Genomic DNA, 26,212 nt, shown 5'->3' with positions numbered 1-26,212 from the left:
TGGACATTAGGAATGTGTAGCTATTGCTGGAGGCAGCTCAGGAGAGAGGCATTGTTGTGTTGTGAGATTCTCTCTCGTCTCTCCTCCCTTCCACCCAACCCCCACCCTATGACACCTAACCTTTCCCCTTTCCGTCATCGCCGTGTGTGTGTGCACGCGCACGCTGCAGTTACTCGCTCACACACACACACCCACAACACGTTTTCAATGCTTTGCTTACGTGCATCGTTTGGGCGCCAAACGAACAGTCCCACCCCCCTCCAGCGTTCCTGACCTCTTCCCTGACCTCCATACCCCTCCCTCTTGCCACCAGAGCCTGTGATGTACTTACTGCACGGTCCTTGGCAGAGCATCGCCTTCCGTTTTGTACTGCCACCCTCTCTCTCTCCGTTCTTGTGACGCTGCCATCTTGCAGGCGCCCCCTTCCCTCGGTACACCTGCTGGTGGGGCGAAGTAGAGGCGCCAGCGTTGAATTCCTCAACTGGGACCGAGGCTGGCAGAACCTTGGAGAAGGAAGAGAAAGAGGAGGAAATATCAAGTCGTCCCGTGCCCTCCAAACGCTGCACCCTTTCCGCTCCTTGTACACCGCTCAACACCCGGCAAACAGCCTGGTCATATTTCTGCGAGGGAGGAACCACACAGAAGGAACCCTTTAAAAAAATTGTGCCGTTATTGTTGTTGTTGCCTTCGGCTTCAGTTGTGCCGACCAAGAAGTGTGAAGCGTTGCGGAGGCAGGGCGCTGCGTCGCTTTGGGTGCGAACCGGGGCTTCTGGATTGGTGTTAGTAGGTCAAGGCCGCTAGCCCCCTCCCCTAGAGCCCCTCCCACACACACTGCGGACAACGTGCATCATACCTGACCGGAAGTGGCTGTTGTTGTTGTTGTGCTGTTGAGGAGTAACTGTTTTGTGGAAAATCGTCGTGTGTACGTGACCAAGTCCGGCGCCCGCGGGTCCCTCTCGTGGATTGTTGCCGTCTGATCCTCTTATCAGCTGTGTGGAGGTGTCATCCCTCTTTCCAAGTAAAGCCGACCTTTGACTACGATTGTTAAGCGGGTAGGGATCGGCAGAAATCGCTGGTGTGCTCGCTACCCCACCTTATGCAAGGTGCTCGGTAGGTACCAAGAGGTGGGGGAGGGGAGGGTAGGAGAGTGTAGGGGCAAAGGAAGGAGGAAGACGTCTTTGTCTCGCTGGACGGCCCTGAAGCACAATGTTGACGTACGTCAGCAAGCTGCTGCATTACGGGTACTCCTCCCTGACCTGGGTGGGATCCTCCTGCAGGAACTACGGCCGCGGATACGGTATGTGAGAGACTAGACAGCTATTCAGCTCTCTCTGTGTTGTACATGGTACTCTTGTCTTCTCTGTCTCCTTCACCCTTCTTGGGATTCACATGCTTGATGCGCCGAACGCGCACATGGTCATAACAGGCACCATCATGCCTAAAATCATAATACATGTACATTGTCTGTCTCTATCACGTGCACACATACATGTAACACCTTAACCCCACCCCCCACCCCCCTCAAGTAGAATTTACTTCTTTCGTTTAATCCCGAATGTTTATGTAGAATATAGCTGTTAGGTGGGTGCAGTTGTTATGTATCAACATGTATCATAAAATAACAACGATTCATTGTTGTTGTTGCTCTGGGTATCATCATTGGAGTTACTGTTGTCGACAGCCTTATAGGGGGAAAGAGAGGCCACTCCAATACCCTCCATTCTTTTGTTCTTTGCTTCAGCACCTTCAAGGATGAAATCAGCTTTGGGGAGTGTGCAAAGCGAGGTTTTTAGACGCTTGTTTGTGGTCCTGCTCCATCCTTGCTCCAAAGTCAGGAATTTCCAACGAGAAGGGTGCTTAATTGTGACTCCTTGCTAGCCCTCTGTTTTTGAAAGGTTATTTTTTATTTTTAAAAAAAGGAAGCGAAGAAAGCAGATCCGTCCGCAATGGCATCGCATCTCCGTCACACCTCTGAGTTTTCTTGGCCTACCGGTGCATCGGCAGGTCACCATGACCCACCCATCACCTGCCTCGCACCGCTGAGCGCGAGCTCTCCTTGTGCCGGCTGTTGGCTGCTCAGGTAATCTGTTTACCGCAGGTTAAGTTGTGGCAGCATTCAGAGGCACTTTGCCTGTGGCATCTGGAAGCTCTTTTCTTCGATGAGAAGGAAATGATTTTTTTTTTCGAAAGTCTTACAGCGACATAGTTGCTTTGTGAAAGGTTCCTGGCAGGCACTGCAACACCAGCTTCCTTGCTGCTCCAACTTCACCCAATCCATCTTTCCTAACAAGAAACGAAATCCAAAAGCCGGCCGCGGAGGAATCTGGTCAAAATAGAAATGTTTAAACTGGTGATTGTGGAGGGATGGAAATGTTCTTGATGGCTTTTGTTTGGTTGTCCGTGTCAGGAACCTTTATGTTTAGTCTAGGCACCGCAAAACAGCTTCTCTTTCCCTCTCGCCCCCCTACCACCCACACACTCTATCTGTGTTCTGCCAAATGAACAACAACAACAGTGGGTGAAAAACAAAAGATTACAGGATTTCCTAAAGCTTACAGATATTGAGGAACGTGGAATCTGTCCAGTGTTTCAGGTTTTCCTCCACATTTCTTTACGTTAAACATTCAGGTCACAGAATCCTTACTGTCAGACATGTATTGGCTGTCTTGTGGCAGAGCCACAGCATGACCAGCAGCTTTGTGTATATCTCTGCCTCTGTTAGTCGAAATACGTGCCCTGCCAATTGAAGTAGACAAAAGTTATTTGTCTGGGATAAAATCTGTAATTGTTATTATTATGTTTTTATTACGGTTTCTTGCTGAGGTGCAGCTGGTTTTGAACACTCCATTGCTGTGTGGTCACGGACTTGATCCTTGTCCATGAACTTTTATGAAAACATAACATGCAAGAGACTTCTCGCATTGTTGCGAAGACGCTAAAATCCCAGCTTGTGGTTTAACACTAAACTGAGACGACTATCTGCCTCTCTTTCTGTGTGTGTTTGTGTGATATGATTGGGTGTTTAGGAAGACAGGTGAGAAAGAAGCAGAGAATACAGCTTTTCTGTGTTGGGTGAGGTGTCCACCCGTTTATTCATTGTCGTGCATTTCTTATCACCCTCCTTATCACTTTTACATCCTGTCACGGCGTGCGGCGATGGAAGGGAACTAGGTTTGAGGGGAAGGGAGAGAGGGGTTCTTAACCAAATTGTATGTGTGCAGACGGGGAGAAAACCACGTCAGTGAAAGTCGTAAAATTTGTAGTTGTTCAACCAACAATAAAAGAAGGGACATTAAAACAACTTCAGCAAGCGCCCTGTTTTGGTGGTATTTTTGTTTTGTTGTTTTGAGTGTCCCAGTTGTTGAGCTGGACAGGAGTTAAATCTGCATCAGTGTTATGTGCCATGATTCTTGTAGCATCAGCTATATCTTCAAACTACCTTTAAAAAATATGGAAGACATTTTTTCTGGTGACATTAAAGTCGTTTTCATGTTCTTAAAAGTTCATTTTTTTTCAAAGCCACAAGAACACCTCATGTGTCTTGTATGTATAATGAGGTGTTCTTGTGGGGCAATTCAAATATCGGGTGTCCTGGGTTCAGATCTCGTCTCAGCCATGCTATTCTTTGTGTGACCGCTGTTTACAGTGCGGGCTACTTGCTGTAAAATACTAATTTCTTTCTCCTGCCTTCACTTTACCAAGTTTTATTGTGCAAAATCAATTGTTTATCTAAGTACACACTTATCTTCTTTATTCTTGTAATTCATGTGCGTCTCATACTTAAAAAAAAAAGTTGTTCATGCATTGCATATGGGTGAAAGGTTATCAGGTGTACTGTCTGCAAAGTTACCGTCGCCTCCATCCTCAACAAAACACTTGTAGGAAGGTAAGTGGAAACGATGAAGCAGTGTTCGTCAGCACTCAGAAACAGGAAGGGAAGGTCTTCACATTGGTCCTTCTCTCTTTCGTGTCTTTGCCCTCACCTTCCCAACATCACAACACCCATACCGCCAACGCTGGTATTGCGGAACCAGAAGTAGAAAATGAGAGATTTGAGGGTAAGCCTGCTTTTTGAATATTCAGGTGAAGAACATGGTGTTTTAGACGATGAGAACAGGTGTTTGGAGGTTGGAGAAGAGTGTGAGGAAAGGATGATTACTGTACTCGTGAGTTGTCTTAAGTGCTTGAAAGGGGGAGTCAAGTAGTGCAGACTAATCCCCAAAGGTCGGCAGGTGCTTCAGTTGCCCTTTATAAGCTTTTTTTTTTTTTTGGCTCTCAGTCACTGGACTCTGCAGGATCTGGTCCAAGTGCCGTTGAACCAGTCTAACAGGGAGGTCACTCAGTGCGTTTCTTGCCATGAGAGGTGTTCATGGCTGAGTGCAGGCTGATAACCAGGAGTGGGAGATCAAGGGAATGAGACTAAAGGACGGGGATCGAGGGGGATGCCGATGGATGATTTGTTTAAGACGTAGATTTTTGTCAAAGTTCAGGCTTGGAGGGTTTGGTCCCTTAAAGGTTTACCTTACTGTGATCACCTGTTGAAACCAAGAAAGAAAGAGATGAACTGCAGGCTATTAACCCTAGTTCACGGGATGTTCTTGTGTTCTGGACATTGTCTGTAGTGACTGTATTTAAAAATTTCTGTCTGGCCAGGATTGATATATTGATTCATCCTCCTACATCATTGTGCATTATGCGTCAGCAATTTTTACATTTTATCATTGCAGCATTATACATCTATTCTTGTGAAGGATAAGACTAGATTTTAGAAAATAATGATCTGTGAACTTATCAAAGAGATGCTCTGGTATGGGAACAGTAAGAGACTTTCAGCAGATGATTTTATTGATCATAATATGTTTGTAATAACTGTAAATAATCAAATGGTGTAGGGCCTTGCTCTGGATGGGAATGGGGCAGACATGCAAGCTTGTCTCACAGGACAGCGTTCAGATTGCCATGTACACAAAATTGTCTGCTGGGGTGCATGGTGCTGCAAGGAATATAAAAATTATCACAGCACATGTTTCATAACTATAGCAGCTGTAAAAATAATAATCTCAAATCCACAACTAGGAAAAAAGTGAACTTCCAGTTTTTCTCTTTTTTTCTTTTAAGTGGTGGTTGTGGGGGGACTGTTCTGCCTATAAGAAACTTTTTAAATATTTTTTTAATCGGCTTAGTGCCTCAGAGTTGGAGTTTGGCATTCTGTTCATGTTTAAGCAGAATCATTTTAAAAACATTACTTGCCAAAGTTTTTGGCACATTTATTCAGCTTTATCTAGTTTTTCTGGAAAAGCTATCTGTACCCATCCCAGACCTTTCTGCATTGCAGGTGTTGTACATGAAAACCCTCGTATTGGCTCTGACGGAGAGAGTGAAGAGATCTCTGGCACTTCGGATGAAAAGGATGATGTTATTTCACCAGTCAGGATGCGCAACAGACAGCGAAGGCTGAGTGAGGTGAGAGGAATAACACACTTGGGGTGAAGAAGTCTAGCTGCATGCACGTGAATGTAAACAAGGTTCAAATCCCATCACATGTGGTCAGGGGGTAAACAGCTACGCAGGTTCACACCTGAGGCGAGTAGGAAGTCAAATTTACATGCTGCTTTTTTGGAGGTGAGGTAGAATTCCGATGAAGAGGATCTGTGAAATAATAATCTTTTGGCCAGCTTGGGAATGAGAACAACAGTCAACAAAAATGTGTGTGTGGTATATAACTGGAGTAGCTTGCAGACATGTATGAGAGGATTCAAGATAAACAGTTTTCAAATTGACAGTTACAAGTATGTGTGCATTGTGAAGCATAAAACTCTGGATTTCTTTTAATCAAGTAGGCTATGGCTGTCATTATTGTGATGACCCCTTCCCACTTCCACCAGCATAAAATAGCTATAGGAGTAAGGACCAGACTTTAAATGTCACAGAAAGGTTCAAACAATCATCATTTTAGTTTTATGAGCTGCTTTGGCTCTAGCTAGCACAGTTGTGTGTTGCTGAGAGAGAAGGGTAGCCGGGAAAGTGAATAAAACTCTGCCCTTCAAAACCAGATGGGGCGCTGTTATCTCTTAAAAATACTCTGCATGTTATTGCTTCCAATATCTTCATTGTAGGGCACACTAAGGCTGTTTCAGTTTGATTTCAGTTTTGTAGATTTTTAGTGTGAATTCTTCAAATTTCAAAGATCCTGTGTGATTTGAAGAAGTGTTTATTATTTAGTATTAAGTGTATTGAGGGTTTTTTGTCTCCATTAGTCTCTCTTACTGACACATTCACACACACACATGCACTCACACACACACACACATATATATACATGACCGCACATTCAAACACACTCAATCACATACATTTCAAGGTATGTGTGTAAAATCATTCACCATTCAAATCCTCTTCTTCCATTTATTGGTGTGACCATGAGATCACGTGTCTGCACGATGTAATAGAAGATAAATCGGCAGCCTTGAGCAAACACTTTATCTTCGGATGTAGGCATATGTATTAGTGTACGTGCACGTCTGTTTTCTGTGTATCATGTATGCATGTTTAGATGGCTTAGACTAGGTTCGTGCTACTCAGTTTTATGTTTGAGAAGTTTCTCTTTTATCTTTTTATTTTTTTTTTAATTGGGATTTTTAAAAATTCTTGCATTAACTTATAACCATAAATATTAAATGAAATCTTTTTTCCAGGAAGTGACCAAACGATTATCACTCCCAGCAGATATACGACTTCCTGAAAATTTCCTGGCACGATCTTCCATTTCCCTCAGTCCAGATGGTCAGCTCACTCGCCGATCAAGAAGAAAATCTCTGGTAATTCATGAATGATTAGAAATCTTACCTCACAGGCTAAAGGACATTCCCTGTCATTTCATCAGAGTAGCAGACGGGCAGAAAGCTGTTGTGAACTGGCAAATTTTGTTCAAATAAATAGTTACTTCTTTCTGGGAAGCCTGACCTTCAAGCAGTACACTGTTCGCTTACAGGTCATTAACCTCCATGGTGTTGACCATGAACTTGGAACTTGATGTAAAAACAGCTATTCCTGAGTGTTACTCCAGATGGACTTAACCCTAGATATGGTAGATGCAAGACAGCAAATATGTACATGTAATCTCTGCATTAATATAACTTTGAATTATAAGTGATGAAGGTTTTGAATGCGGTCATGCTGTTGCAGATCGCTTTTGTTGTGGTGTATATGTTTCTTATGATCATGTAGTTAAGGTAGCCTCTTATGAATTTCTTTCTTTTTTTCCTCTCTAGTCGGAGATTGGCTTTGGCAAGATAGAGTCATACACTAAGCTAGACAAACTTGGTGAAGGGACGTACGCCACAGTGTTCAAGGGCAAGAGTCGACTAACGGACAGCTTGGTAGCCTTGAAGGAGATTAGGCTAGAGCATGAGGAGGGAGCTCCGTGCACTGCCATAAGAGAAGGTCAGCTTGCATTATGATTAAATCAGAAATTATGTAAAGTATTCTACAATATTTGGTTATTTTGAACACGTAATCTCCAATTTTTGCATTCTTCTGAAGGTATTTTAAATTATTTCACATCAGAATAGAAAATATGTAGATCAGATGACTATGATAAATGCAGTTTTGAAACTTCCTGGCACAAGGTGAGACACAACCTTTAACATCAGATACTGAAATCACCAAAGCAGATATTTAAAACTGATTATTTTTTCCTGGGGTGAAATTAACATAAAGACACAAGACATTGGAAAATTAAAAAAGCTGTACTTGCCTCCATCATAATCACAGTAACTTTTCTATAGAAAATATTCACTACCTAGGAAGAAAAATGATTTCCTTATGTAAATAAGATGTATCATAAATATTTAACGAATATTGTTTTAGCTACAGAAACATTAACGCTTGCATTTTTTGTTTGTTGTTTGTCCATGTCTTTGGTGTTAATGTTTAGAATAATTTTAAACAAATCTTAACAAATCCTCAGTCATGATGTAAGTTATAGTTATATAGGCATTTGATAAATTCCTTAAACTGAATTTTGAAAACTTAGTAAAGAATATATCAAGAATTATATGACAGTTTTCACAAGTGTTAATTTTGTTTATTTATTTTTTATTTTGCAGTGTCACTTCTTAGGGACCTGAGGCATGCCAACATAGTTACTCTTCATGACATCATTCACACAGATAAATCCCTCACCCTGGTTTTTGAATATTTAGTAAGTCCCTCTTTCTGTTATGTTTGGCACTTTGACAGTCTCTCCTTAACTTTGAAGACATTTCATAATAAATCCTATTGTAACAAATGCTTTTAATAAAATAAATGATTAAGCTCTACAGATGAATGGTGAGGACACAAGTAACAAGAGAGTAGAGCGGTATTTTTTTTTGTAGAATGAGAAAATGGTCTCATTTCAAATTTGCATACTCCTATCAGTCAAGTTTAAAAAATCACACAGGACACTAATAGTTTTGGAGGTATCATAGTTTATATTGTCACGTTGCATCTTGGTAAGATTTAAGAGTTAAGCATGGATGAACCCTTTAGTGCTGCTTAATAATAATAACAAGAAGAAAAGGAAGATTTTAGAAGAATCACTCTTAAAGACTGAAGGAAAAACACACACACCCACACAAAGTTGTGCTTTAAAATATCAGGTCCAGCACATTGAAAGAGAAGGCTGGATTCAACGTGAAAACCACCCTTTAAAAGATATAAAGACCAGAACAACAATGTCCTTGCTACACCATCAGCTTTAACAGTTTTTTGAGTGATGACAAAATGCCAGATTTACAAAGTTGAAAGGCTAATACATGTATACTGAAAAATATACTCACAGTGCACTCACCAGAGAGCCTTGAAAAGAAGTACACGTACTAACGTACACATAAAGACCTCCACATGTTCAGAACAAAGTGCATGTGTATCGAAAATACGTTTGGAGAAGTGCCCATGGGAAAACATGTATGCATGCACACATATGAATGTATGAGTATATATATATACACAATACATTCAATATATATACACACACAAACGTTTTTGTGCAGGAAAAGGATCTGAAGCAGTATATGGATGACTGTGGGAACATCATGAGCATGACCAATGTCAGGGTATGTATCATTTCTGTTGTCCTTTGAAATGTTTGATACAGGGGCAAATGTTGAAATACAAGAAACAGAAGCAATCTCAACTTGTGGCTGTTGCCTTGGTTTAAAAGCAGTTTCGGCATTTGAGCATCGGAAGGCACAGATAAGATACTGAAGCGAGCAAATGAATGAAGTGTTTCTAAATATTAGCCTTGTCAACATTTGTGAACTGCTGAATACGTTTATAGGTGTGTGTTGGCATATGCTTGTAAGAGCAAACATTGTCATGGTACCTTTGTGAGCTTTTGGTATTACTGAGTTGAAGATTTCCAAAGATTAAAAAATAAATCTTAGACCTAAGTTGAAAGAAATCGATATTAAACTTGGAAATAGTTTGCATGGTGACATATTCAGTTTAGTGTATCAAGACTGAAATACGGAAATTTCCATATAATTACATAGTGAGTTGAATGTAGGTAATAGTTTTCTTAATTAGATGGTAGTGATAGTTTTTTCGCGAATTTAGGGGAATGTGTAAGCAAGAAAATAGTGAGCTTTGCGCTCAGCCATGCTGAAGAGTAAGTTATTCTAAATCTGTCGTCTGTGCTTGCAGATATTCCTATTTCAACTATTACGTGGTCTGTCATACTGCCACAAACGTCGTGTCTTGCACCGTGATCTCAAACCACAAAATCTTCTCATCAACGAACGTGGAGAGCTCAAACTGGCTGACTTTGGTACGTGCCTACAAAGTTAAATTCATTATGAAATTTCTGGACAAATTTTAATATGAGAAGAGAGCCTCAGAATTAACCAATGAAAAAATTCATAGGCCAGACGGTCATAGTAAACTCTTGCATGAGATGAGGTTCTTGCTCTGTTCTTTAAAATGAAAATTTACTGAATGGTGTGATTTTAAGTTTCAAATTGTTCTTTCTGTTTTTATCACCACAACTGTTTTATCATATGTTGTTGGTCATTTTTGGAAGGAAACCTGGTCATGAGAAGTATGCACATTTTATTTTTCATGTTCAGGCCTTGCCAGAGCCAAATCAATTCCAACAAAAACATACTCAAATGAGGTTGTCACTCTGTGGTAAGTTTGCAATTTATTTATAGCTAGTTTGGAGAATGCAGGCAGATATGTGTGTGTGTGCATGTGACGTGTATGATATGTATGTGTATGTATCCAACCTAAGTTGCTTCTCTGCATTTGTGACTCTCTTTATTTTTTTTCTTGAATTTTGTTTATCTTTGCTTATTGCAGAATTCATGGTAGTGATGGCAGGTTTTTATTCATGCATTTATCAGTTTCTAGAAGCATGTTTCAAAAGGCATGTCCTAAACTTAACCACATAGAAGATGAAAGTATGATCTGTTGTCTTCTGTAGGTACCGACCACCAGATGTACTACTGGGATCCACAGAGTATTCTACGTCTATAGACATGTGGTATGTTCTTTTTGTCTTCCAGATTCAAGTTAACACAAACAAGAGAAATAAGATGAAAATAAAAAAGTTGATGGTGTGTGCACACACATATATATATAGTGGCTCTCTTTCTTATGAAAGAATTTTTGAATTACAGCACGATTTATGAAAGTTTTAGACTGATTATAAACCTGATTTTTGTCTTTAAGGGGTGTGGGCTGCATCTTCTATGAGATGGCATGTGGCCGCCCACTTTTCCCTGGTTCAACAGTTGAGGATGAACTACATCTTATATTCAAGATGCTTGGGACACCAACAGAAGACAGTCTCCCATCTATATCACGAAACCAGGACTTTTTAGCTTACAACTTCCCGCAATACAAGGGGGAGGCTCTCATTACCATAGCTCCAAGGTCAGAACTCAGACTTTTATGTTAAACACCATGCACACAAAAAATTTCTATGTATTTTAATAATTAAAAACTTATTTGAAATTATATTGTTGGCATTACAGTTATTTTTCTATTTTTTTTTAAATAATGAAATTATGTTGACCTGAATTTACCATTTTGCCTGCAAAGGTTAGAATATCCACACATCAGTTTATCCAAAACTGCTTTTGAAAAGTTTGATTCTGAAGTATGCAGCTTCAGTTAAAGTATGTACATAAAATTCCAGTTATTAAGTCACAAGTAAGCTGGAACCATTAGAGTGTATGTAGAGTATCCAGAATAAGGGGAATCACAAGATAAGGCGTGTTCACTGCAGCAAGGTGCGGCCTCACTAGGCTGTACTGCAACTAATGTGTTAGCAGTATGCTAAAGGGAAATAACTTACTGTTATCAGGCTGCAGGCTCAGGGTTTGTACTCGCCCATTAAAAAAAAAATCGTAACTTTCTATTATATCAATGCTACTGTCTGGAAAAAAAATTTGTGGCTCTCAGTGCATAAAGAAAGTTACCTTATTTTTTGACAGTTTTTTTTTAGCAAGCTTAACTCTAGTGTCTTTTTCATTCATATATCACAAGCAATAAAAATAAAATAATGCAAAAAAGAAAAAAACCACAACCAAACCCTTACCTTACCTGGTTTTGTGTAAAATGTTTCTTTAAAGCATTGACACAATTCTTATTATTGCTGAAGGTTTTAATTTTCCAACAGATTGTTTTTAACATCTGGAGATGGTCAAAGAAAGGTTTATATGGATTGTGATAATGAATATGCTGTGATTAGCCTTAAATGCCAGTGTAATGTAGCGATATACCTTGTCAGATGAGGACAGTATAGAAAGTGCCTGCTCAGAAGGTAAATGTACATATTTTATATAGCATATCTTGCTTTTGCATTTAAACCAGTTTTTATTTCAACTTCGTTCCTTTACCTTTTTTTTTTTTGTATTAACAGGCTTGACTCTGATGGTCTAGATCTGCTTGCCAAGTTTCTGAAGGTAGTATAACATGTTGTTGTTTGTCATGTATTAGGCTGTGTTACTTGCATTATTTGTTAGTTCAAATTTCATTTAAAGTTGCTTTTTTCAAATTGTGCATTAATTTAAAAAAACCTTATTTAATGTTTTCCCAATCTCTCCTATATATGTGTGTGTGTCAATGAGTGAGTGACCTATACATAGAGTCAGACAGCTGTTAGCTCTATTTGCCTTGTCTTGATTTAGTTCAAAATTTTATTTTGGATGTAACTGCATCCATATATAGCAGTCAGCCACTGTTTTTTTGTTTCGGCTAGGGTGGAGGATGGGGTTCTAAATCTGTTGAATGCAGGTCAAATGTATGTTTTCTAACTGTAAGATCATGTCAGGCGTGTTTTTTAACAGTGCAATCATGTCAAATGTATGTTTTCTAACAGTACAATCCCAAAATAAGGGTGTCAGCAGCAGATGCTGCCAAGCATTCTTTCTTCAATTCTCTTGGACCAGGTGTACATATGTTGCCAGACAGTAAGTAAAATTCTTCATGTGTTTTGAAGTATTTAATTTATTTTGTTTTTTTTCTCTCTCTCTGTTTCACAAACACTCTTTTTCTTTCTGATGATCATGTGCATCTAAATTTTCACTTGAACAACCAAACAAAATCGTAGCCACCCAGCCAGGTTTTTGTTCTAGATTACAATTGGAACTGGTTTTAAAGTTTATTAAAGGTAGCAGTTTTAATCAAAGAACAGCAATTTTGTATTGAAAAATTTAAGAAAAAGTCTCTTGGCATTTTAGACCGTTTTCCTTTTTAAAAAATAATTATATTGCATGTAGATATTGCATTATAACTTAAAGGTATCCCAACGTAAGATGTGTTACTAAGGTGATGTGACATTTTGCAGCTGTCTCAGTCTTCACGATACCAGGCATTTCACTGCATAGAGATCCCGGGATCAGATCCTCCTCAGTGGCATCTGCAGGTATGACAGTATGTGTGCGCATGTGTGCATGGGTGTGGGTGTGGGGTTGTGCTTATGGAGAAGTAGAAGAAGAATCTCGCTCATGAGATGCATGTAGTTTTCAAGTCTCATGTGTCGTGAAGCTGAATCTGTTAACTGCCTTTTTTAATATTTGCATATTTGCTTTTTTGTGTAATCTCATAAAAGGATCCTTTGTGTAGATGACAGGCTTTTCTAGAACAAAAATCTTTTTAAAGAAACATCAAAGCAGTTGCCAGACTTTAATTTTCTATGTTATACCAAGAAGTTTAGACCTAGACATGTGATGCTTTTTTCATGAATGTATGCATTTCAAATGTCCCTATTTATTCATCTGCAATATTCCCATTACCAAGAGCTGGCATAATCTCTGTGGGGATGGTTATTCTTTATGTCCAAATCAGTCTAAGCCAATAATGTCCTACTGACAGGTAGCACTGATGTCTGTGAGCCTGCTGACAAATGGAGAATATCCTACTCACCAGTGAACATTAAAGCTAGGTATACCAATAGATGTCACTGCATTGTGATTTTATTTACCATCTCACCTGTTCTCTCTACCTCAACAGGTAAGCTGCGGCGGCAAAGCATGCTGTTTTGAAGGCAATTTGGCGTTGAGTACGTTGAGGAGGCCATGCACATATCTATGGCAGCGACTCTACTACTACTACACATTCGTAATAGCTTTGCATCTGAAAGTGGGGCAGACTCCCAGGAAACTTGTCTGTCGCTGGTGGACAGTGGGTTTTTTTCCTGTTCCTCTCCAGAAAATATAGACCTCAGAAAAACAACGCTGTATGTGTGCGCGCGCATGTGTGCCTGTGCAGGAGTACATGTGTAAAGCACAGACTGTGTAGAAGAATTTACATGGAATCTTTATGGTTAACTCTTTGTGCAGCACGACTTACCAAGCTCATTGTCCTCTCTCCATTAGACTAAAGCAGCCTCCCTTTTGTCCCCTTTTTCTCCAGGTTCCTTCCCAGATCTCGTGTATTAGTGCAGAGATCTTTGTTATGGCTGCATAAAGATCACAAGATGTTTTTATTTTTTTTGTTTTTGTTTGGTTTTTTGGATAGCATATTCCACTGTGTGTCATCTGCCACAGCTGCATAACTGCATACATGTCATTTGTTTGTATCTGTTTGCACGCATCAACACCAGATCGACACAAAAATAAAATGTAGCTGGCTACGTTTGGACTTGGGTCATGGTGGTAGGTGCTGAGTGAAAAGAAAATTCTGCCAAACATGTACAAGATTAATTGGGAAGTGTTGTTTGTTGTTGTCCTCAAATGTCACCCCCTTTCCCCACACCCTCCACTACCCATAGCAGACTGCAAGTAAAGTGATGGGAGATGCAGGCAACACATCTCCATCTGCATCTGCTTTGTCAAAAGTTTGACAGGATTTTGGATGTTGTCTTAAAAAATAATGTTCTTTTTTTTCCAAAATGTCTGCTTTTTGTACATGTTGAAATGCATGTCATTGTGAAAGAATCTGTTTACTAAATGCAGTATTTCAGTATCTTGTGGATATAGCAAATGTTATTTGCTTAGAAATCTCTAGAATACATTGTCAAAATTTGAAAGGAAACTAATAAAAATGTGTGCAAAATAATGTTATTATTTCTCTCTGCCCATGGTAGCTGAAGATGCAACTTTATTATTTTTCTCAGCTGATGAAAGCTGAGGCAACCATTTTGTCACTAAAGGCATGTTAGTTTGAGATACATTTACAGAAGTTCAAACTAAGGAGAAATCAAAATGCATGAGGCGGGAGTAAATGTTGTTAAGTTCATGACTTTATTGCCGACATTGGCAATTACACATGCATGCTAAATTTTTATTCTATTGAGCATGTGCAGGCCGCACCCAGTTTAAAAGTAGAGGACCTTTGAACATGTAGAATTATATTCCTTTTGATTGGAAAGGACAGGTTAATTTTGTATAGTGTTCTGCCCTCATTGAAACAAAACATTGCTTATAACACAAGTCTGGAAAGACTTAGGGAAGAAATAAACTAAATGAAGCAGAAAGTGATTAAAAAAAAGTGAATTACCATCTGAGGGAAATTCGTTGCAGATTGAGAACTTAAAAATGTTTGATAACAACATTAGGAGTTGCCCTATGTGAAGTGACCTTCAGTGGGGGAAGATGCAAGGTTGTAGGAGGTAATCCTATATGACTGCAATAAATTTAGGGGAAACTTGGTTGCCTGTGAGCAAGCCTGTTCACAAAACTTTACCCTTGATAATATTCCAGCTCTTGAAACTACGTATGTACAGCTTAACCCACATAGTGATACCATAAAAATATTTTCCATGTTTGGCCATTGACAGGTCCTATTACGAAGTCTTTTGCCTGAAAACATGCTGTTAAAATCACAAAAGTGGGCTCTGCTGTGTGAGATAGCAGATTCCATTGAGGTGAAACTATCAGACTTGTTCACCTTGAGCAGATGCTTACCTGACTAGACCTTCAGCAGACATCCTCCTTTTGCACTTTTTTTTTTTTGGTGTAAAATGTTTGCAGCGAGTGGGTTATTACATATCATTTAGCTAGTTTTATTAGAAAATTAAATGGCAACAGAAGTGGTTAAGTATGCATTTCTGGCCAAAGAGCCACTGCATTGTGACATTAATTGCCATCACATCTTGCTGTTAAATCTTTCACCGAAATGAAGACTTATCTGTCTGCAATGTGAGCTAAACACTTGTCACTTACCTGACCAAGAAACAACTGTCATAATGCAAGTAAGTTTTGATAGTGTATGATTGTATGTGTGTGTTTTCAGCTAGTATTAAAATTAAAGGTTAGATGATAACAAAAAATATGGTTTGATTTTTATAAGACTAACTTTTTAAGTGTCAAATTTTTCCCCAGTTTTGAAAAATTTTGAAAGAATAAGAGCATGACTGGGGTATAAAATTTTATTTTTTTCATTTTTCCCACTTTTGCCTGCTCTTCTCCTGCATAAAAGGAACAAACTCTGCTCACAAACCTCATAATTCTGTAAAGTCTGCCTGTCGATTTATTCAGCGCCTGTGGACAGGACATGTAGTATATACAAAATGTGTTGTCACGTCATCAAAGTCTCTCATGTTACAAAGACATTATTAAAACGGAGGAAGTATTTATTTTACTACAACAGTGTACATTGTATAAATAGCAAATTATTAAAATGTATTTACTCATTTATTTTCTAAATAAAATAAGGTTTTGTAGATTTTGTCACAGGTATAGGCTGGATTGACTTTGCTATGTGAGCTCAGTGAAAAGGCTTTAGTGTTGTGTAATGTTTCTTTTTTTAAATTAAAATAGTAAAATGTATTCAAATGAAATGTACTATAGCATACGCAGAATGCAACTTTTCCCATGCCCATTCTGCTGTGAATGTATACGTGGTTTTTTGACTCAGATTGAGCAAAGCACAGCTGGCGTCACCATTTTCATTAGAGCAGTCCTTTCCATTAAGGGAAGATGTAGAGGACACTGTTTTTGTGATAAACTTCATGCTATATTTTTTGTGAGAATCAAAGACTTACAAAATTCTAGTTTGCCATATTTTTCAGTTGCTGGCTTTTCTTTCAGGAATAATGTTTAAAGATTTAACATATATATAAATATGATAAAACATATCTTTTCAAAAGAAAAAAATGGAAAAGAAAATGGAGACAAACAGTTTTAAAAAGGTTATTAGTACATTGGAGTTTTTAATGTTGAAAGTTTATGTCCTGATACTGCAGAGGTTTTCACTGGAGCACAAGCAAGCCCTGTTATTTTACTGTTGCTGCCCCACAACCTATTTGTACATGTTGCATCATTGTAATCTTCAGTGTCTGATCTCAAATGGTGTTATACACTTTTTATTGGCTCTTTTTTTATGAAGGGGTTTAACAAGAGGAGAGAGGTAGATTTTAGTAACAAGGGAAGAAGTTAAAATCTGCTTACCTTTCCTAAAATGTATTGATAGAAAGTGTGGGTGTGTGTGCATTGTGCATTTATGTACCAGTGTGTTTTCTATGATTGAATCTTGCAGTTTTGTGCATTGTTTATAAAGAAAATTTACAATGAAATTTAATGATCTAGTTAATGCACATGCTTTTATTTGCAGTGGAAGAAGCAAAAAGCTTACAAAATAAGTAAAGAAGACAAGTCTTATGCAAGCTACATTGTAATTATGTGACAAAAACCATTGGTTACATCTACCAAATGCAGTTCTCAGTAGTCAGAATGCCAGATTTCCTCAATTCCAAGTTTTTAAAATATGATTGTTAGGTTGAGAAGCTAAAACAGTGGAATGCAGTTACAAATGCAAAGCATTTTTTTCCGTCATTGTGCATTGTGAAGCCATCCATACAGTCTTGTAGTTACTGCTGCTGTCTGATAGGGTTTGCTAATCATGGTCAGTACACTAGACATAAATCAAGAATTATGGAATTAATTCCTCTCAGATCCCAGCAGATTTACAGCTGAGGCTATTATGGGCAAGGCTAACTTTAAGCAAGAGATTGATGAAATGTATTAACAGGCGTAATTTTCTCTGTAACTGTGCAAACTAAATGAATTCAGATTAAATGATCTATAAAATAACTGTTTTATTGTAATTTAACTTCGCTTTTAATTCAGCACTGGCAAAAAAAAAAAAAAAAAAGAATCTGTTAACTTGAAACATAATCTTGCAAGTGTATTAAACGAAACAGTTGTAAAACCCGTCCATCATTTGCATGTTTATGTGGTCTAGTAATATCTTTCCAAGAATAAATCTTTTTCAGGTCCTGTATTCCCTGTCTCCTTTCCCTAGTCAATGTTTTAGATTCTGATCTCAGCCTCCTGTTGCTAGGTAGAAATATCTTTCAAGAGAAGAGAATGGTACACCTTGGAAACACAGAGCTTCACTATTCTTATCCAAATCTTCTGCCACTATTCAGGTTTTATACATTGATCATTTTGTGTTTGGGGTGGAAAGTGAATATCTCAGATCTGTAATCTTAGTTTATCATCTTCACCCACTATTTGAAAACAAAAAGAATTATCTTGATAATACCTACTGCTCATGAAAACTTATCTCAGCAATAATCTTGTTTACTATAGTTTAGTTTTAAACTGGTTAGATTACTTGTGTTGATTAAATTGTATTAATCTGACTCTCACGATGATAATAGTGGTGATGTAATGAAGCTAACAGAAGGGTTGAACATGGTTATTTACAATTAACTTTGGAAAAAAGGTGAAACGGAGTTTTGCCAGTTAATAAATGCGTAACAGGGTACCAATGCACTGAAATCAGGGTCAAAAGTTGACAAGGAGGAAGAGAAGACCTACTGTCCAGTGTATAGATCCACAAATAACGGCCTAATAGATCCTATTTCCTGTTCTAAACTTTTCATATTTGATTTCCATTTTTGCCCTTCTGTTTGCTTAAAAAAATCAACAACAAAAGATTGATGTTATGACCAGCAAGGTTTTTGGAACTATGTGTGTTTAGATCCTTAGAGTTGAATGAGTGTTGCCATCAAGCTATTTGTCAGTCAGCTCATGAACGAACTAATTCTTGTAAAAGTTCACTGGTGTTGAGTCTGAATGCCTGTAATACATGTGTAGTTTTTGTTTCCTAGTCTTTTGCTCTGCCTGTCAATAAACCTGATCATTAGTTTTCTTTTAAACTATTTTGTATTTCAGTAAACTTAACAGAGGGTTTGATGAGAATATTTAAATGGATATGATTGTGATTCTAATCAAATTTAATGTGTATATTTGTTTCTTATTCAGTTCCTTTTTCTTATCGTTCCTTGCATTAATGAGCAGACAACTCTGTCTTCTATCAAAATGAATCCTGTTACCATCACTGCCAGCATTAGCTCCCTTTCTCACGTGGGCACAATGAATTCTTATAAAGACTCGGTCATGTGTAGTTGATCATAAATTTCTGCAGAATAAGTGGTTCAAAAATACACGCTTTATTTTTAAGAGAAAGTATCTCACATTTTAATCATGGAATTTATATGAGACAGTTTTAAGCTAGAGGGTCTTTGATGACTACCTCCTGTTTCTTTCTCAGACTTTAGTTTTATGTGTGCTTACATAGAAAACAGAATAATTATAATATATATATATCAATCACAGAACTTTACACAACTTGCAATTGTAAAATGATATAGGCAAAGTCAGCTTATGAAAGCTCTAAGACCCAACTTGAAATTGCAATGTTCATTCCAGATTGTTCAAAATCATCTCCACATTGAGACCAGTGCTGGTTTTTTTTTTTTGCTGCCTCACTCCGTTGTTTCCATCTTGCCTCAGGTTTATCTAGACTTGCATCAAGACATACCAGTTAACTCTAGAATGACAATAGAGGGCGATTGTTGTGTCACTTTCCCTAGAAAACCAAGACAATGGCTGCTACGCTAGAACGTACATCCCGAGAGGCACCTATGCAGTGTTGAAATGATTTGTGGAAAATCTAGCACAAAGTAGTCAGCACTTAGCCAGCTTTTTATTTTTGTTAAGTTTCCTTTTTTTCTTTAAGCGTGTTGCTGTAAAGGGAGTTAATGACATTAGATCCCACTTTTCCTCCATGTATGAAGCCCTGCACATAGGGATTATGGACCAAGCTAGACAACTCATTCATTTAGGCACACGAGTATTGTACAGTGAGAGCCATATGTGTGAAAACCTGTGCTGAAATGTACATCTTTATTTTTGGCGAAGGCTCTCAGCATGTCTTTCACATAGCAGGCACTTCTGCTCTTTTCTGTTTCTCTTCTTCCACTACCTCTTGTAGCAAGCTATCGATTCATTACAGTCTGTTCTTTTTTCTTTGAAATGGTCTTTTGTAAGTATGTTTCTGTTCAGGCTCATTTTTAAAAAAAAAAAAACAGTGATCATGGAAGTACAGACTGGCTGTGTGGTCATCTTTTTAGTGTGTGTGCGCACGCGCGTTTGCAAGTGCATGCAGAATTTTGTGGGTGTAAGCTCTATGAAACAAGGATGAAGAATACTTTTCTTCCTTGAATTACTGGACACTTTTCTTCAAAACATGCTGGGATGTTTGAAAATACTTTTATTTCATCCAGATCATCTCAAAACTACTTTTCATAGCATGTCTCAATGCAAAGATTAAATGAGTATCACTTACCTTCACAGTATGACATCAAACACATTTCAAGACAAACAAGGATCATATGTTAATTGGGCATTCATAATGTTTATAGGTGTGTGTCAGGAACAGAAGAGGGGAATTCATCCAGAATTTGGAAATGCTGTACAAAGATTTTACTCATAACAAAAAATCTGCTCCCCACTAGACCTTTAACACTCTGTCCTTAAAGGCAGCTCATGGATCCTCTTGCAGTACCTGTGCTTCTTTCATCTAAACTGCAATTCACAAAGTAACCTAGAGTGTAAACAATAATAATTTGATGCAAGTGACAACAGGCAGAGGATAAAAAGAAAACTCTTAAAGACCAACCTGAAAAGTTTGTGTTCTTTTCAGATATCGTAGGCGATATTAAACTAACCTGTAAACTTTCGCTTCAAAAACCTATCCATTAATTATCAGCTAACAAAGCACTTGATTCGCACCTGTGATCAACGAGCACTGCTAACAGTGTACTATGTCATGCTAGTGCACCATTCACAAGATTGCCTTTAAGACAATAAAAACTACTTTGCTATCTTCATCATGCAGGAAATTACTGCTGTTCTTACCTACAATGACAAATTAGATTAAGAACCTAAGAAAAGCAGAGGAAACCATGACTCTTTTCAAAGTAGACCTGTTTACTGCCACACACGAACCACTACTTTAATAATAGATTTGTGAAGCGCACTTCCCATGTGGATTCGAGTTCAACGTGCTGCACATCAAAGATTACAAATGAACTTACAAGCAGCTACACAGAAAAAAGTACATAGATAAAGAAATGTGGGTGGAGTACTTTTGATTATACGAGATGTTTCTTATAAAGAAGGGTTTTGAGGCTGGTTTTGAAGGCATCAAAAGGAGACTTCTAAGACAAAGGGGAAGAATTCCAGAGGGGCCTGAGAAGGAAAAGGAGTGCCTGCTGAATTTCTCCTGTCTGATGCTTGGCACAGACAAGAGGGCAACACAAGCAGACTGAAAAGAACTGTGAAGAACCTTATCAGCTGGATCAATGTAGCATCCGTCCCCCCAACACACACACCAACCTGTACAATTTAGAAACTCAAACCGATTCCCTTGCATTTTATGAGGAACTTCAATTGCCAATTGACTTATATATATGTGGCTTTAAATACCATCCATTGCACATCTTGTGCAGGCAATGCACAGGTGTCAAGAGCAACAGATTCTGATTTGACAGGCAAAGTTCTTGAACTCAACAACTATGTACTCTTGATGACCCTGATCTTCATGTGGTTTTCTGCTTGCTACACCATAATGTTAGCTTCTTTTAAAAAAAAAAAATTCAATAGGCTGTGATATCATCCACTGCAAGCAATACCTTCCTATTCTTTGACTCCAGTGTCTTTCAGTTTTTGTAGTCAAAAGTACATCTGACCCCATCTGGGCTTCACAAAGGTCATCAAATAGCTGGATGTACGCACAACACAAACATTCACCACAGGAATGCTTATGCAACTTGGGCCACAGGTACCTGGTGCAGTTTGGACATCAACGGCTAATCTGTGTAGGGGTAGCCATCTTCCTAAAATTGTTGAAGAGTTCGAGATACTGGGACATGGTAATGGCAGGTGTGTACAGCTCATCCATCTTCATCTTGAGAACAGATGGAGGTGAATCTGCCAAGTTCCCAACTACCGTCTGAAGCAGTTCCTTCATCAGACCCCAACAGTCAGAAGCTAACACGCATGGACTGTATTCCACCTACAAATAAATGCATCTATTTAACAGCAAATTAATGAAGCAGGTTCAGCTGCAAGAATTCTCAACTCTCCTTTCTTTAAATAAAAGTTCTCTAAATTTTCTTAAAGCATACAGGTGCAACTAGCAGATGGTACGTTGTTATTGTTAAATTATCACTGACAAGATATAAATACATCAACATCTTATCACATAAGAGTTAGACTGTGATTAACTGGATGTCCTTCGCTTGGTTTGTGTAAATCATTTCTTTAAATCTCAAACCAACAGGAGTTTAAATATAGGCTTAAAAATAAAGTTTTTGGAAGACAAAAATAAAAAGGTTGGGGAGAGGTCTTCCTACACCTGAATATGATCAAAGGAAGAGAAGCACCTATAATTAAGGTTGTTGGGGAGGTAAACTAAGTGGTTCACGAAGATATGGCATGTGGAAGGAAGACTTTAACCTGCTCCTGCCATTGATTATCTTTTATCTGCTATTATCTTTCCTGACTAATCATGTGCTGGGTGGCAGGGGAAGTTGTCTGGGTATAGGTGTGTCTTGAACAGAACTGTCTGCTCCAAACCCAACGACAAAGCTACAGATCTCCCAAAGGGAGAGAACCATGTTAAAAGAAAAGATCCTTGGACACATTCCCTTTGTGTGGATTTCTCACAGGATGATGTACTGGGAGTGATACTGCTATCACATTCTTTGTTATAAAGTACCTATACAGACACTTCACAGGATGCTGCAAGGCATACGTTCTCATTATACTTAAAAAAAAAAAAAAATGGTGAATTTTCTAAACAACACATGGCAGTAATGTGCTGAATTAAAAGCAAACCAACGAACTCACTTCAACAATTATGCCTTTGAAGCTGCCTGCAAGGGACACTGAACCCACTTTGATGAGAAAATCTCCTAGCTCGTATCGCTGGCCTTTGGCTTCCATCTTAGCATTCTTCCGCTGCTGATAGTAATTCTTCAGTTTGGATACCAGACCATCAAACAACGTGTCCGCTGTGAGGCAAAGCCCCGTATCTGTTATTGCAAAGCAGGAAGCAGGCTGTTCACTGTCGTGCAGGACATAGAAGGTCTTTGGCTGGGCTGGAATTTTTAAATAAAATTTTTACTTTTTTCCACAGTTTCTGAAAATAGTACAACTGGAATAAAGGTAAAAATGTAAAGGTAGTCCTTTAAACTTTTGATTATTTTTTTAGAGAGGGTGTACTCAGTTATGTTAGAGAGAGAGTGTGTGTGAGAGAGAGAGCCACCTTTGCCCATTTATCTAAAATTGCTGTTTATCTTGAAAACGAATTAATGAAATAAAATTAAACCACTCACAGTTCATGCTACTTTGAAGAATGGACTGAAATGTGTCACAGTCTACACAGAAAGTGCCTGATCGTACAGCACCAAGGAGCTCTACCTGGCGCTGCAGTCCTTCAACTACAGAGGGGCCACTCTTACCCTCTGGAACTGGATATGCATATACACTGCAAAAGAGCAGACATAAAATTATATGCTCTTACTGCATTATTACTGAGAGTATAAATGGAATTTTAAAAAAGGTAACAAATGCACATCTAAAAAGCTAGCATTTTATGAAAAACAAGCAATAAAATGTGCAATAGATGTAGTAATCATGGATTCTGTAATCAGGAATGTGTGCGTGTGTACATAATTCTAAATATCCCCCTGAGAAGAAGAAGAATCTTGAAGTTCCTTGTCGACATGAATTTTCTACTGTTGTTTTAACGATTTCACAAAAATTAGCACGTTACAGCGAAAAATGAAAGAAATTATAATAAAAATGTGCTGCCTTAAAAAACTTTACCAAGTCACTCCCATGACCGATGTTGCTGCCGCTCAAAACTCAGCAAATATATAAACATCACGCACAAGCCGACATGTTCAATTTAAAAGTAAGAACCGGCGACAATCCCACTTAAAATTATAAATTGTACCAAAATATGCAAAAATATGCAGAATTAACAGCTACATTAATTTTAACATGTTTTGTTCTATTTTATAATTTTTTATTTTCTTTTAAAATAGTACCTTGTTCTTTTAAAATGTTCATCGAAGTGTACTTTTTAGTGTTACCGGCGCGTTCCGCCATCCTTCGACGCTAGCTTCACGTTGTCCAAGCTTTTGTCTGATCTTCAGCAGTTGATTTTCCACTTTCACACAATGGCGGTAAGTTTCCTGTGTTTCATTAAATGTAATATTTTATCGATGACTGACAAGATGTCACTTCTGTTCTTAATTGTGTACTTTATCAGTCATGCGGACAAATTAGATGACTTCAGTGGAAGATCAGAACGACTTACACTATTCAAACTGAGAGCTAGTTATATTTATAATTATGTTTGTTGATAATTTATAGAATTGCAAGGCAAAAGCATTAAATGCATTATCTTGTGTTTCAATTAAGCTTTCGTTTTCATGTGACTAGAGTAAACGACGAATAATGTTGAGCAATTTTGTATTTTTCTTTCCACGCGAGCTTGTATATTATGAGAAACTTAAGCATTGCATGACTGTCACTTACATGAAAGCTTTTTATGACCCTGTGGTTGGCTTACAATGATGTACACGTCAGTTTTATAATATATATTGTTTTTTCTGTTACTTGATTCCTGATGCATTCTTTAATGTTTTGGAACATTGAATAGCCTCTAGAAATGCTTGCTTTCCTGCAGTGTTATTTTGTGTATATATACATTATATTATCTTTCTGTTTGTTCTTATTTCAAGAAAAATGTTCTTATTATTTTGCAGGTTTAGCAGTTTCTTTTTTGTTCACAAAAATTGTTAGGCTTTGACTTTACATGTAAATTACAGGTGCCAGGCAATGGTATTAATAAAATACACGGAGCTGCTCATAGAACTGTTTACAAAATATTGTTGCAATGCAAGTTAAAATTTATAATTGCTGAGGAGTGAATCTTTTCTTAATGAATAGTGAATGTATGCTTGCAGACTCTTCCTATGAATCCCAAGCCATTTTTGAATGGCTTGACTGGAAAACCAGTCATGGTGAAGCTCAAGTGGGGCATGGAGTACAAAGGATATTTGGTGTCTGTCGATGGATATATGAACTTACAGGTATTTAGATTAAAGGCACACACATGGACCTTTAAAACAAGTACTGATTTTTTCCAGAAATACTTACCAGATTGACTCTCTTGCATTGTGTGCTGTGAATAGCTTCTAGCTAGAATCTTACACAATATAATAATAATTATTACTACTAAGTAGTGTGGATTCCAAAGACAGTAGTGACTTGCAAAGAGTTTATTATAAAACCAGTTGACTGGAGTGAGAAGTTACCTTCATGTGTACTATATGGCTTATCATTTGAGATCCAGCAGTAAAGTCAGCTTTTTTGCTTTTGGCAAGAATATGCTTATGAAATTCATAGTCTAAATTAAGCAAATTCTTCAGATGTTTAAAATTTAATTTACAGCTAATGTTTATTTTACAGTCTGTTTTCGTGTCTGTATGCATTCCCTTAAAATTTTCAGCTTGCAAACACTGAAGAATATGTTGATGGGATGTTGGCTGGAAATCTTGGAGAAGTCTTGATAAGGTACTAGTTGCATATCCACATTTTAGAACGACCTTAGCTCTACTTTTTTATGTAGCATTAACAGCTATTTATGTTCTAATTTAGTAGATACTCAGTGAATTCTGATCTCAATGACAGCAGTTGGACTTGTGTTTTTCAGCAGGTCAGTCAACTTTTTCGTATAGTTTCTAAATTGTCTATTTTTTTTTTGTTTTTTGTACAGATGCAATAATGTTATGTACATCAGAGGAGTGGAAGAGGAAGACGAAGAAGGGGAGATGAAAGATTAAATCTGCTCTCTTGTCACTGACCCTATTTCATGAAACACATATGGAGAAATGCCATCATGTAATTATTTCACCAAACTGTTTTTTTTTTTATAAAAGTTTTCATGTTTCTGGAATAAAAATGTTGATACATGTGAACTGTATGCATTCTTTCTTGCTTGTAACAAAATCAAAGCATATAATTTTGTTTTCTGTTTGTGACCTTCCATACTGTATGTTCATGATTGCATTCACATTTGGGGGAAGTGGAAAGCCGAGTGGTTAGAGAGTTGGTGTCTGAACTGAAAAGTGTGCTGGTCTGGTACCCAAGTAATACAGCAATTTCCCCTAGTCGATCTAGCTGACAAAATGGGTACTGGACTCCATAGAGGGTTGGGGAAGGTAAGATAGTGATGCAAAACAAAAAATGGACACCTCCCTGAAATAAAGCTGACCTCAGGAAAAGTGGTCTCCAACAACCTGAAAAGGTTAGGGGACGGCTTTACCTTTTTCTTGTTACCTGCATGCTCCTGATTAAATTCAAATTTATACCATGGACGAATATCTGGACTGCTTGCAGATAAATTTTAGAAC

General features: G+C 38.0%; 3 protein-coding genes across 6 annotated transcripts in view; 2 read left to right on the top strand and 1 right to left on the bottom strand.

Moving 5' to 3' along the window:
- LOC112571428 (cyclin-dependent kinase 17-like) overlaps positions 1–19,824 on the top strand; it is a 66,611-nt gene extending 46,787 nt beyond the window's left edge. For 3 of the 4 annotated variants that reach the window (XM_025250396.1, XM_025250395.1, XM_025250398.1), the window contains 13 exons: positions 5,336–5,463; positions 6,696–6,818; positions 7,272–7,443; positions 8,109–8,203; positions 9,036–9,098; positions 9,688–9,811; positions 10,110–10,170; positions 10,466–10,525; positions 10,714–10,917; positions 11,909–11,951; positions 12,368–12,458; positions 12,836–12,913; positions 13,501–19,824. In XM_025250396.1, coding sequence (XP_025106181.1) covers positions 5,336–5,463; positions 6,696–6,818; positions 7,272–7,443; positions 8,109–8,203; positions 9,036–9,098; positions 9,688–9,811; positions 10,110–10,170; positions 10,466–10,525; positions 10,714–10,917; positions 11,909–11,951; positions 12,368–12,458; positions 12,836–12,913; positions 13,501–13,532 — 1,274 coding nt within the window. In that variant the 3' untranslated portion in view covers positions 13,533–19,824. Of the gene's footprint in view, positions 1–482; positions 1,298–5,335; positions 5,464–6,695; positions 6,819–7,271; positions 7,444–8,108; positions 8,204–9,035; positions 9,099–9,687; positions 9,812–10,109; positions 10,171–10,465; positions 10,526–10,713; positions 10,918–11,908; positions 11,952–12,367; positions 12,459–12,835; positions 12,914–13,500 lie in introns of those variants that run through there. The other variant, XM_025250397.1, reaches the window with a different exon arrangement.
- Positions 19,825–19,972: 148 nt separating this feature from the next.
- On the bottom strand, positions 19,973–23,733 carry LOC112571430 (mediator of RNA polymerase II transcription subunit 20-like). The gene is made up of 4 exons (XM_025250399.1): positions 23,616–23,733; positions 23,123–23,274; positions 22,635–22,885; positions 19,973–21,798 (listed from the first exon to the last, which is right to left on the bottom strand). The coding sequence occupies exons 1-4, from the start codon at positions 23,627–23,629 to the stop codon at positions 21,586–21,588; spliced, it is 630 nt and encodes a 209-aa protein (XP_025106184.1). The 5' UTR covers positions 23,630–23,733; the 3' UTR covers positions 19,973–21,585.
- Positions 23,734–23,846: 113 nt separating this feature from the next.
- On the top strand, positions 23,847–25,777 carry LOC112571431 (small nuclear ribonucleoprotein F). Its single transcript, XM_025250400.1, has 4 exons — positions 23,847–23,977; positions 24,764–24,889; positions 25,309–25,373; positions 25,576–25,777. The coding sequence occupies exons 1-4, from the start codon at positions 23,972–23,974 to the stop codon at positions 25,640–25,642; spliced, it is 264 nt and encodes an 87-aa protein (XP_025106185.1). The 5' UTR covers positions 23,847–23,971; the 3' UTR covers positions 25,643–25,777.
- The last annotated feature ends 435 nt before the right edge of the window (positions 25,778–26,212 follow it).

This window comes from Pomacea canaliculata, linkage group LG9 (genome assembly GCF_003073045.1).
Source record: "Pomacea canaliculata isolate SZHN2017 linkage group LG9, ASM307304v1, whole genome shotgun sequence".
Taxonomy (NCBI): Eukaryota; Metazoa; Mollusca; class Gastropoda; order Architaenioglossa; family Ampullariidae; genus Pomacea; species Pomacea canaliculata.
The sequence above is the reverse complement of the archived record's forward strand: the minus strand, read 5'-3'. Positions and strand labels throughout refer to the sequence as shown.